Source organism: Corvus kubaryi, unplaced genomic scaffold (genome assembly GCF_017639235.1).
Source record: "Corvus kubaryi isolate FWS band 111438036 unplaced genomic scaffold, C.kubaryi_AGA036_p1.0 66, whole genome shotgun sequence".
In the NCBI taxonomy this organism is placed as follows: Eukaryota; Metazoa; Chordata; class Aves; order Passeriformes; family Corvidae; genus Corvus; species Corvus kubaryi.
The window spans coordinates 947664-960842 of NW_024582054.1; the positions used below are offsets into that span (position 1 = coordinate 947664).

The 13179-nt window shown below is 42.4% G+C and overlaps 1 protein-coding gene across 1 annotated transcript in view; it reads right to left on the reverse strand.

The window, feature by feature from the left end:
• CDAN1 (codanin 1) overlaps window positions 1–13179 on the reverse strand; it is a 32722-nt gene that overhangs the window by 6839 nt on the left and 12704 nt on the right. The window contains exons 10-22 of the mRNA XM_042048116.1: window positions 12289–12364; window positions 10097–10305; window positions 9347–9461; window positions 8387–8530; window positions 7599–7765; window positions 6897–6978; window positions 6121–6210; window positions 5006–5060; window positions 3847–3980; window positions 3045–3148; window positions 1444–1593; window positions 970–1033; window positions 412–490 (exon numbers count right to left, since the gene is read on the reverse strand). Of these exons, the coding sequence (XP_041904050.1) occupies window positions 412–490; window positions 970–1033; window positions 1444–1593; window positions 3045–3148; window positions 3847–3980; window positions 5006–5060; window positions 6121–6210; window positions 6897–6978; window positions 7599–7765; window positions 8387–8530; window positions 9347–9461; window positions 10097–10305; window positions 12289–12364 (1469 nt within the window). The remainder of the gene's footprint in view (window positions 1–411; window positions 491–969; window positions 1034–1443; window positions 1594–3044; window positions 3149–3846; window positions 3981–5005; window positions 5061–6120; window positions 6211–6896; window positions 6979–7598; window positions 7766–8386; window positions 8531–9346; window positions 9462–10096; window positions 10306–12288; window positions 12365–13179) is intronic.

The window sequence follows — 13179 nt, forward strand, 5'->3', positions numbered from 1 at the left end:
CCAAGAAGTATTTGTTTTACAGGAGATTTCAGAAGCACTCTGTACATGTGAACCATAAGGTGGTTTGAGAGAGCAGTTGTCTGTATACACTGGAAGTGCTAAGACAACTTCAGCCCAGATGACATTTCCAGAAGAAGCTTTTCACAGCATTTACTCCCACCATCCTAACAAGACTCCATAACTAAAAATCACTACCATGGGCCAAGCCCAAAAGATCCCCAAAGAAGGTTCTTAGAGCTAGAAATCATTTCTGTTATTCCTAAACAAGGAGGGACAGAGCAACCACATATTTTCCACTAAAAGAAGAACTAGTAGGACTAAGTACTTAGTAACAGTGTCTGTCCCTTAATCTCAGAAAAAAAGAGTACAATGCACAGGTTAGAAGCCCCATTTCCAGGTAAAAAGACTCACCTGAAATGTTGGCAGAGAGCCAGCCACAGGCTCTCTCAGTAGCCAGTTCCACCGCAATGTTTTCTGCACTACTTAAAACCTTTACAGGGAGGGTAAAAAATGATAGGTTTACTATCAGCCACAGCACTGTGAAAATTCAGAAGGAAGTCTAGAGGAAAAAAGCTTAATTTTGGCATGCAACAATTAAACTGAGCACCACCCCCTCTGTGGAAACTTCTGGTTTGAGCAATACAACCGACCCGTTTTGATTTTCCAAATCTCATCAAGTCTTGTGGAAGTCGATGCTAGAACAAAAGCATTACCATTGCAAGATGAATGCAATTTCTATAACATTTTAGCCACAACAGTCAGCTATGAGCTGGAGCATCACTTTACCCAGAATATGCAAGGCAGCCCAGTAGAAGTGACTCTCCTTAGCATCTATCAGTCCTCCCATGAGTGCATCAATAGATTCCCTTGACCTGAGCTATTAAGGGATAAGTGAAGCAGCAATGGAAAAATGGTAATGATCCAGACTTAAAGTCAAGGTTTTCAATAAGTTTTAGTGAAAATACATACTGCTGCAGATGTCTCTTCTGGCAACAACACCCTTACTGCCTCAGGACCTTTTTTTTTGCAAAACCTGCAAGAAAAGAAAGAAAGTGTGCCACAGGATTAGTCTAAGTTCCTGGACAACACTCAGAGGGTCATTATGTAGCAATGCAATAAATCAAACTAAAAGAACCAGACAAGCAAAGGGTAATTACAAGCAACCAAGCTGCAATATCAATTTTCCAAAGAGGGGAAATACAATAGCTGCAGTGGATGTCTGTTTGGAGATGGATGCAGAAGAACACACAGCACCTTTACTCCTTCTTACGAATACAGTATTAACTGGCTGGAGGCACAGCAGACACTCACCCTAAGAAGAGCAGAGGGCATGGTTTATAATTACCAGGACCTGAGCATGACAGGCCAAGCTAAATTAGGCTTATAGATTCTGCAGTAAGAAGAGACGGGAAGGCACAAGTTTAAATAACTTTTCCTCCTTACTCTCTGCCTTTGATGAGTGCCTGGGCCCCTTCCTCATACAGATGAGTGCACACCTCTTCAAGCAGTTTGTCATGATTAACATCCTCCTCCTTCACTTTATCTTGCAACATGGCTTCAGCCCTTTGGACCAGCTCCGCTACCAGTGTTGCCCTGCAACAAAACCAAGAACAATCAGGCAGACTGAAATCAATACGAGAAACAGTGCACACTAACTGTACCCAGCTCTTCTCCCCAGTTTAGGGGGATACCCATCTTAAATGCAGTAAGTCACTCTACTAAAAACGAATTAGTACTGTATCATCTCCTTGCTCTGTATGTACGGAAGAAAACAGCAACGAAGACACCAAAACAGTACTAAGACTCAAGAGTCAAAAGCCTTTAGGTTTTACAAGAAACATATTTGGTTACAGGTCTCCTTTCTGGCAGCAATACCCTTGTATGCTCAATTTACAGTGCTCAGAAGTTCAAAGAAGTTCAAAGTCAGCAGCAGCCCACTACAACCACCATTCCTTAGGGGCTGGTAACATTTAATGGCTGCAGCAAGCTGGACAACAGAACAGTGCAAACTCTGAGCAAGCTCATGAGCTGGAGGGCAGGGCTGCCACACAGGAGGACTGTGAGAGAGAAATGGGCTGACTGTGCACCTGTACAGGCTGGGGTCTACTGGCTACAGAGCAGCTCTGCAGAAAGGACCTGGGGTTCGCAGAACACAAGGTGAGTTAGGAGTGTCCAAAGAAAGCCAACCTTATACTGGGCTGACAATAGCAACAAGGCAGCCAGCAAGTCAAGGGAAGTTACTGCTTCCCTCATCACTGTGGGGCTGCATCTGGAGTAGTGTGTCCAGCTTTGGGATCTCAGGACAACAAAGCCATTGACAATCTGAGTAACTGCAGGAGAAAATAAAAAAATTATTAAAATAGCTGGGATGCTGGAGCACACGCCTACAAGGGGGAGTCAGTTTCACCTAGCCTGGAGACAAGAAAAAGCTGAAGGGAGAAGGAAAATTTACAGAGAAGACAGAACAAGACTTCCAGGAAGAGCACTGCTAAAGGTTGACAGGAATATGCACAAGCTGGAACAACAAATATTCTGATAGGATATAAGAAAACGTTTTTCACAAAGCCTGAGAAAATTAAGCATTGGAACATGGGTACAAAGAGGCTGGCTGAATCCTCATCCTTAAGAGATGGAAACTCTTCCAACTGGAAAAGGTGCCAATAAACCTGATCTAACCTGAAAGCTGGCCCTGCTTTGAGCAGGAGTTTGGATCAAATGACCTCCAGAGGTCATTCCTGATATTTGATTTTCCTGTCACTAGCAAGAATGTTCTGAAAAGGCTATAAAGTCTCAATGCTGCACTGCATTCATATACAGAGTGTCCCACAGTTGTATCACCCTCCTCTCTACATCCCTTCACAAATTCCCCTCTATAACAGCAGATGCTGCTGGTCACAGTCTTACACAGCCTTGGTGTTCTGCTACACAGTTCACCCTCAGGGAAGCTTCTTTCCCCCATAAACGCAAGTTTAAAGGATCAACTCTTTGCCTAATCATAATGTAAAGTAACTTCTTAAGTCACAGAACAGGTGACCAGCACTTACTTGATGTGCTTAACACAGTTGGATCCCACCCGCTCTGCCACAAATTCCACTGTTCTCCGTAGGGAAGGAGGCTGGTTGTGGAAAAAGGCCTGTTCCAACTCTACCTGTTGAAGAGAAAGCACTACAATTCATTAGAGCACTCCACCCAAATCCTCCTCTCACCAACACAGGAACAGACAGAACTACCATCTGGAGATGTACTAAAAGCCAATTTGCCTACACTAGAACTTTCTGCTACTGTGGCATTCATCATCCCAATACATTACTTACTCCCTATTCCCTTCTAACCATTTAACCCAAAGCTCATTATCAGGGTTTCTGAAGCTACAAAAGACCTGTAAAGGGAAGAATGGGAGAGTTCTGACAGTGTCTACTAGTAGTGAATCACCACATAAGGCTCGTTTTGGAAAGAACAAGTCCTTTTAATTACAGGCTGGTAATCTTGTAGGCTCCTACACAGGTCATCCTTTCAGTGGAAAGCATGGCTACAATCTAACCAAAACAAAATACCAGAAACATACCAACATTTTATTTTAAAGAAGAGGGAAAGAGATAAATAAGACTAGTTGTTCCAACTGAAAGAGTGTTTACTGAGGTTATCTGGATTTCAGCACCCACACTGTATCCCAGACACATGACTGTAACAGAAAAACAGGGAGTAAAGATACTTGACTGTTAAACACAATGTTCCCCTGCTGCCTAGGTCCATTCTTTCTTTCCCTGGCATTAAGAGACCACTGTATAACCCTACACCCACACAAGCAAATTTCTCCTGCCCCTTTTCACTCCCTAATTTCATTACCTGCAGTTTCCGCTGAGTGACAGAAGCCTTTGGTGCCAAGGACTCTGCAGCTGTGGGAGTGATTTTCCTTATAAAACCACCATTTTTTCCTCCACTGCCAGCCACAAAAGACGCAAGTAGTTTACGCAGCTCACCTGTACAGGAAAACATGCAAAAGTAGTCATCAACCTCATAAGCAAGGACAAAAAAAAAAAAAAAATCAAAACTCAAGAAAGAGACTTTCACTTTTCCAGTCCGGTTCCCAGAGCAGATTCTCTCAGCTTCTATGAAAACAGAAGCTTCAGAAAAGCAGAGGGAGCATCCCACACTTTTGACTGGCAGGGCATATCAAGGCAGGCAAGGCTCTGAAAAGAGGAAGCTTCCAAAAATCTCCCTAGAACTAATCCTCCCTGGGACCAGTTCAGAAGGATGAAGAGTCACTTTTATACATTCCTTTTCAGTGTGGCAAGCAAGAACCATAAAGTCTACAAGGACAACAAGGCAAGCAGAGTTACACAAAATTCCAACAGACTCAGGAGAAAATAGTGAGGGAAAAGCTGGACAACCTATTCACCCCTAGAAGCTTTTGTGATGCAGGTTTAACATACAGTTTTCCTACTAAGTCCCAAGAAGAAGAGGACCATCTCCCCATCTGGGACTCTACTGTCTACAGAGAGGAGTTTTACCATTCGTAGACAGATGCCATGAAAAAGCTACGTCAAACAACAGCCTGACAAAACACCAGGGCACAAAAGGATTTCTCCCCTCTGCCTGGCAGCAAAAATATGCTCAAGGAACAAGACATGCCTCACAGTACAACAACCTCTTCCTATACCTAGGATAGAGAAGTTCTGCACGTAATCCTTATAATGTTTCCTTGCAGTTTGTGAGGGGTGGCTTCCTCTGTCCCTCCATATTCAAGCTCTGTGTATCAACTATCCTGACTATGTAGCCTCCCTCCTACAGCTTCACCAGATACTATCCACAGCTGCAGGAGCTTCTGCAATACAGCTTTTTATCAAGGTTCTTGCATGCACAACTGAGACCTGAAGTTGTGAGGAGTAAGAAAGGTGATCCAAGGACTCACAGTACCAAACAACAAATATAAACAACTAACTAAATAAAAGTAAATACATACTAATATATTTTATGTATATAGCAAAAAAAGTAAATTACTCACCAAGATAGGGACAGCAGGTATAAAGTAACTGCTGATCCACCAAGGGTACAAAGTCCTGGTGAGAAAATGAAGGAAATGCTGAAAGGATACAGCAGGAAAGAAAGAGTCTTCAAGTCAGAAATTCCATACATGGCAGTCACAAGCAGGTTTCAGGGCTACCTTTCCACAAAAACAATATCTGGATTCCAAATACATAGTAAAATTATGAACTTTGCAGCCCAAATGTTCAGTCCAGCCCTGTTGCACAGAATGAGCTGCTCTTCATTTTATTAGTGTAGCTCAGCCTTTGCCCCATCACTAACAAAGCCCAGCTGAAAGCTGGGTTAAAGAAGGGAACCAGGACTGTTGCCACAGCTTCTACTCATAAGGGAGAAATCTTTCCATGGAGGAAAATACATGAGGCACATCTGCTATGCATTACACCTCCACAAGTGCCTTCATCCAGACTCACTGGGACACCACGCGGTGGAGAAATGTCACCCAGTATTAACACAGCACAGGCAGGGCCCCGGGAGGAACAGGAACTTCAGATCCCATCCACCAAGGCAGTGTATCTTAGCATACATACCCCTTTTCCATGGACTACTATATACCCCCTTGCATGTCTGGGAGTTATCTGGAGCATCACACATGCCATAAGCTCACCTCCTTTCCTGTTTGCTCATACCATTGTCAGTTCAGCTACCCTTTATCATGACACTGGAAAACAGGTGACCTCACAAACAGCAACCTCACTCCTACAGTCCCACCTTACTATTTCTGTTCACCATTACTTTTGCTTATTTCTGGAAAGAGCTACAGTTCTATCAGCTCACCTTGCAGGAAAACAGCATCTGATCCTCCAGCATAACTTGGCACCTGTTCTGCAAATTATTGCAGCAGGTGAGATGGCTCCTGCCTGACAGAAAACCCAGAGCTGTAACACAGAGTTCACAACCCTTAACACAGATGCGATGCAATTGAGGCACTTGGACAAACTGGGCATCACATCCATTGGTCTCCATATGCTCTGTGCAGCTGCCCTGAAGTTCCTGATAAAATCTTACAACTCCCGAGGAAGTGGTAGGTCCATCTTCACCCACAGATTCAGAGGACATGCTGCGGCACTAACTCACCAAAGCCTGAGCAGATGTCACAGTATCCATCACAAATCTCTCCTGCCTGTCATCAGTAGTAAAAAACAACTCTTCAGGGACTGATGGAACCTGAAACAGAAAACCCAGCAGTTGCAACCCAAAAGGCAGTCAGTAACTTCCGCCATTTCTGATAACAGGACAGTAAAATCTCACCACCCTGCCACCCACAAAAAAGGACCCCTAGCTCTAAGGATCCTCTTGCCCTGAGGAAAACCTTTCCATAAAATTAAAGACTTATTTTAACCACAGTAACATAAGCCACCTTCCTTACCCTCCCCATAGAGCATCTTTCACATTTCCAACTACTTGCTAAGTAGTTACCTTGCTTCCAACTGGAGGCACAAAAGAATTTTAAAAGTTCATCACACACCATCCCTCTATAAGACAATATACTCCCCCAGTAATTCAAGGCTGACAGCTAGCACACCATCTTTGTGACACAAGCTTCCAGTTCTAACAGGAATCAGCCGTCAATTTTCTTACAAGGCTGCAGATTAGTAAGTAGAGAATGTGTTTCAGATGCAATTAGAATTCCTATTGGAAAAAAAAATGTTGCTTCACACAATTCCACTAGAGGAATATAATTCTCCGTTAAAATACAGTTTTTCTTTAAACCCCACACCAGTGTAAAAATGCTGCATCAAAACAACAAACTACTGTTTTGAATTGTTTTAATTCATTTCAATGCTATTTTGTATTGAGTTCTGGGCCCTGCTTTTTCTTCACAGAAGAGCTACACACACAGGAGACCCTACCTGAAAAAGCCAACCCAGAACTGCAAGGATCAGCAGCTTGTTCAGGAAACTCATCTCCTTGTCTTCAGAAAGGATCATTAACCTGCCATGCAGCAGATGAAGAAAGAGAGAGTGTTAGTTGCCAGCAGCTCAGTTTTCATTAAGGAAAACATTCCAAACCATTCATTTACACTATGTATCATCATGTACACATACCCTGCACGTCTGCCTAAAGAGAGAGTAAGCTCTACTTTTTGTATGTACCTGCATAACATCCTGTCTTAAGTTTACACTAGACAAGCCCTTCTCTAGAATGTGCTTCAAATTTTCCTCATGTATATAGGAAAGAAAACAAGAAAATCATTTAGGCATTAGAAACCTTGTAGGTTTAAGGTCAAATTCAAGCTGCAGCTTGAAGGTCAATCACAGCTGCAGATGTAGAGTGATCAAGTGGGGTTTAAAGACTTTTATTTACTTAATGAACAAACCACATATGTGAATCAAGCATTAATTCCCGAATTTAGGCTGTGTTCTCTTTGAGCTTTATGTAAGCTATAAGGTATGCATGCTCTGCGCCACAAAAAAAAAAAAAAAGTGCTTTAGAGCTTTTTATAAGAATCTCAAACCAATGCCAGCATGCATTCTCAACCATCAGGCACCTCAACTAAATAATCAAACATTCATAGAAACGTTCTTTATATATATAGTTTCCCAGGCTCTTACCTGTATACCTGCAGCAAGAGACCAAATACTTTCCTGTAATAATCAAGGAAAGGAGCAATATGATCCACAAGAGAAAGGTACTCCACAATCCAAGGAATAGTGAGGATAGAACGTTGATCCCGAATAGATTGTCTCAGAAGCTTTAATATATCCAGTACAGGCAGGGTCTTAAAGGATAAGAAAAGTTAAACCAGTAGCTTGAAGTTATCTTTTGATACTTATAAAAAACTTTTATCTATATCTTGGCTTTTCTTTCTGGGATTTCATCTTCTGTACTGATGACTTCTGGCTAATGAAAACTCTTCTTTCCACAAGACCAGAGGTACAAACCACACTATATCTGCAACCAAAAGTCCCACTGGGACTTGGAAAAACAAGGCCAGAAGCCTGACTATGTACAAAGTGGAGTCAAGGTCTAATGCTTCCATTCAGTATGACACACTGCTGGGACACAGGTGCAAAACTAACAGAATCAGTCCTGGTAGCTGAATGTGACACTATAAATGCAAGTTGTCTTAGCTAGGTGAAAGTTTTGGTATGACAGATCCAGATTAGCAGAAATAACAGAAGACCAAGTACCTCATCATCAGTGCATTGCTCCCTCTTTTCAAGGTTACACAAATACTTTTTTCCTTTGTTCCCAACACCAGAATATGCAGCAGGGACACAGAACCATGTAACATCATCCCAGGAACCACTGGCTCACTTTGAAAGTGCATGACCACTCACAATCCTCCTTGGACTAGAAAAACTGCCTGTCAAGCAAAAGGCAATGCTCGGTTTCTTACTTGGTTTCTTAGCGCTAATGCGGAATCTTGCAAGTCTCTGGTTGGCTGCTCCGCAGTGCGATAGGGCAGGAAAACAAGAAACCCCAGAAACTTGGCGAGGAGTCGGAGACTCAACAGGGCCACGGTGAAACGCTTCTTTTCATCCTGAAACAAAGAAAAGCAAGCTGAGGCAATGCTACCTCACGCTGGCAAAGCAAATGCCTACCCTAAACTTCCACTCCCTTCATGTAAAAGGGCCACATAGCTCCATCACCGGTTTTAATAGAGCCAGGTTTCTAAAATACATATTTATCAAGCATTTTAAATTGCTCCTGTTGTCATTCCTTCACTTCTTTGCAAGAAGGAATTATTCAAGAACTTTCTAAAACAAGCAGCTACTCAGTCACATCTTCATATTAAGAACTTTGGAGTCAATGAGAGGCAGAGCTGATCTCATTGCCTCCTTTACAGCACTACCACTTTACAAGTTTTCATGAATCTTTGGCTACTACTTTGCTAATAGTCTATAAGCTGTGACACCTCTGATAGGTATAGTTGAGTGAAGAAACACCTGAACACCTATGAACAGGGATGACTACAAATTCATTGTAACTAAAATCTTTCTACATGGAAAAGTAGCAAGGAACTTATTGAAACAGGGTGCAACAACTGGACTTGGTTATTTCATTGATCTAACACAGGATACAACAGCCTAAAGAGAAGGCTTTCACTTTCACAACTATTGTGCACTTACGACAGTTCTATGGTTCTATGAAGCACCTGAAGCATGCAAGTAAGCGGCAAGGGGCTCAGACAAATAAGCAAATTGCAGAGTTATGACAAAACCAAATGAAGAAGCTCTTGTCCTGTAAATACAGTGGTGAAAGCTCCAAACAACTCACAATCAAGCCAGTAATTGTATGACTACTGGAACAGCTCAGAGGAATTCCTGACAGATGTGTTTGCACAAAGCAAGCCTACCTGTTCATCCATATCTGCTTCCCCATCACTGTGCTCGTGCTCCACCAGAGTAAGGCCATTCAGTTCAAGTATCTTCAGGCACAGACTATCCATCAGGTGCTGATTGAACTGGTAACTTCAGCAAAAGATGATGGTGAGTCAGACTGGGCTGAAAACAGCAGTAAAACCTCAACTAACACACTGCAAAATTTTAAGCTTGTCTTGTGAGTTGTAACAAGCATCAGCAGACATCCAATGTAACAGACTGACAGACAAGAAAGCAAGAGAGAAGACTAGGACTGGCTGTGCACCTTCATTTCCACGCTTCTTTTGTACTTCTTCAGAGATGCTATGTAACAAGTCTCAGCATAAGGATAATAAAATTGATCTGACAAAGGAGGAATCTATAAAATAACTGAATTTAAGATTATAATCTCCCACAGATCACAATTCCCCCACGCTGTGAATTGTGACCAACTAAAACATTAAACAGAACCATGAACCTGGCTTCATCCTGTACACCTTGGCTTCATGCACTATCACACAAGAAGCATTTGTCCAGTCCAGTGGCCTTGCTAGGTAGCACTGCATGCCTTGGCACTGGGAAATGCTGACAGCTCCAAGAAAGTATGATGGGTTTATCGAAGAAAAATCATTACCATATAGTCTAGTCCCAATCTTTCTGGATAACTCCCTGCTGCAAGAGAAACGTGCTCGTGCTTCCATTGCCCACACACATCACAGAGGGAACAGCAAGCACAGGCTGCTCACCTTCCTGCACTGAGGATGAAGTCCCTGAAGAATTGTTGGCACCCTGGGAATGAAGGAGGTGGACAAGGCCCTCTGATGCTCTGAGGAACAACAAATCTTTCCTGCAGCCTCTTCAAACGGCTCAGATTATCAGAACCCAGCATATTAAGGACATCCTGGTCTGGAGTGTCTCCCCAGCTTGCACCACCACCGATAGGACCTTTGCACATCTTTAGGAGACAGAAAGAGTACCGAGGTGGAATATTTGTAACAAGGCAGCATTTCACTTCATCTCTCACCCAGCATATTATCCCTTCCTCACAAGACTGTTTTTGGAGTAATCCAAGCACAATGTTTCCTGGTGCCCACATACAGAACAACTCTTCCCCGTGCCACAACATGCTACCCACCTTGGCCATAGACAACCTAGAGGTCTTGTGAGACAGAATTCCAAGCCTACACATCTAACTAGGGCGTATCTAGCAGGCTACATGTGGATGTGTGGAGAGAATACCTATCACTCTCATGATCTTCATGAACCACTCAGTAGCATCTTTAGTTCAGTCCCCAAGGCCCATGATACTGCACTACACATTCCACAGCAGGTTTTCCTGGAACTTCCAGAGAGTCAAATAAAATTTAAAAATTCGTGCCCCACTGCCTCCAAAACACAGATACGACTCAAGACTCAAAGAATTACAGAACTGCAGAACTGTTTAGAAGGGGCCTCTTGGATCATCTAATCCAACCCTCTTGTTCAGCCAGGGTCAACCTCCTGACCTGTCAGTGAACACTACTGAGAAAAATCTGGCTCCCTCTTCTTCATTCCCTCCCAGCAGGTATTTGTAACACAGTGCTAAGACAACCTGGCGCCTTCTCTTCTCCGTGCTGAATACTCCCAGCTCTCAGCTTCTTCTCATACAAAAATGCTCTGGTCCCTTAATCATTTATGTGGCCCTGCACTGGACTTGCTGTTTCTTTTCTTGTACTGGTGAGCCCAAGGCTGGACACAGCACTCCAGACATAACCAAGCAAATGCTGAGCAATGGGAAAAGTTGACTGCATACATCTAAGTCATGACAGTTTTAATAAGAGAGATCATAATAAAAAGCAACATTTAAGAATGTCTATCAAGTGAGCAAGTACCATTTATTCCAAACAGAACATCCTTGTCTCCCCAAGGGAACATCTTGTTAGACTTCTCTACCTTTAAATCATCAGGCTTTGACACAAGTCCTCAGTTCACTTCTGCAAGAGTGTCATGATATACACAAGATTCTGCAAATCACCTTCCAGTCAGACACATTGGATCCATTGAAGACACCCAGTTATCAGTTTAGATCTTTGGCTACCCTTGTGAAATCCTGCAGTCTTCATTAAGAAGGCACAGATATAAAAGAGAAATACAGCACCTAGGACTAATTAAATCCTATTGATGTAATGAAGTTCACCTTACGTCTGTCCCACAGTTTCCACGAACACACTCAGTCAGATAGGACACTGATGCAAACCCAGACTTAACACTAGAGGAATTTACAACATTCCAACAGCTTGCAGCTTCCTAGCAATGTGTGGGGGCTAATACTCAAGACGAGGTTTTGTGCCTGTTTCACTCTCCAAAAGGAACCCACCAATAAGCCAAGCATCTACAGAGAATACAGTGAATATCTATACTTCATTGAGAAGCATCTTCTCCTTCTTCATTTCTTTAGTTACAATGAAGTCAGATGATGCTTGAAATTGGCTAAAAAAACCCCTTTAAATTACAACAGCAACACTGTACCAAAACCAGCTTGTTGCAGTGTTACACAGAAGGACCAGAGAATTTTTGCACTCATGCTGCTAACAAACATAACTGGGAACCTCTACATCTGAAAAATTTCAAAATACATCCTTAAAATTTCCAGAAACTATAACTGTACTAAAATTAGAAGGTTAAAGTAAATAGCCATGAAGAATGAATGCTTACAGCTTATGATGTCCTCAGTGTGCCTTATTCCTAATTTAAACAGAGTCCATCAGTCATTTATGACTGATTATTTCTGAAGAAGGAAAGAAATTCCCATCCTGAAAACTTGTGTCTCCCAAAAAAAGTTTCAAAAGGAAAACCTCAAAGAAGCCTACAAGACTTTTCTCGGGCCAAGGACGGATCAGCTTTGATACAACAAATCAGCTTTGATGTATACAGTCATTAAACAACACAAGTCATTTACCTGGATAAGCTGTTTCTGAAAGAGCCTGGCAAAACGGCTGTGGTTGCAGGTTGCAGATAGGTGAGCCATCATGGCCCTGTGAAGGAAAACATTACAAAATTCTGACTGGAACTTTGTGGTACAAAAAGCAGTGTTCTAACCTCAAACTATACCAAAAGCATAAAATATCTACTTTTAAGAAAGCAATCTCCGAAGGCCATTGAAAAAAAGCAGTATCTTTATAACCCAGTTTCCCAAGCATTGAGCCCCACCTGCTGCTGACATGGAAACAAAAATTCTCCCTGGGCACCTGCAGAGTAAACACAGCTCTAGAGATAAAAAGAATCTCTTCCTTACCTGCAGTAATGCTGTTGTTTAGAAAAAAGAATAAAATCATTCAGCTCCCACTCCTCCCTACCCAGAACAGTGAGTTGAGAGTTCACACATGTGGAAGTAAGCAAACAGCAGTAGTGCTACTTCTGATGCCCCAAGAGAAGGAAAATGTCTCAGTTTAAGCCTCAGCCTTGTTTTGCTCTTGTGGTGAAAAGCCATCTACATACACGTAACTTGAGTAGGCTGGTGGTTGAGACTAACACAGAAACCCACAAGGCAACTGCTTTCAACACTATAATAGTTTCCTTATATATACTGCATTTTGATAAAGCAGTAAGTGAATAAAATAGTCTGCTTTCCACAGAAAGAGACACAGTTGTCTTCTTTTCAGAGCCAATGCACTAGACTCCCTGAAATAATTAGAAGAGCTAACAGCTTCTGAACACATAACACACTTCTCTTCACTTGAGAGGAGTCAGACATGGGAAACATGGCATGCACACACAGGTGTATGCAATAACAATGTTCAGACCACAACACACTGGTTTTGAGAACAGCTCTTTCTGTGATTACGAAAGA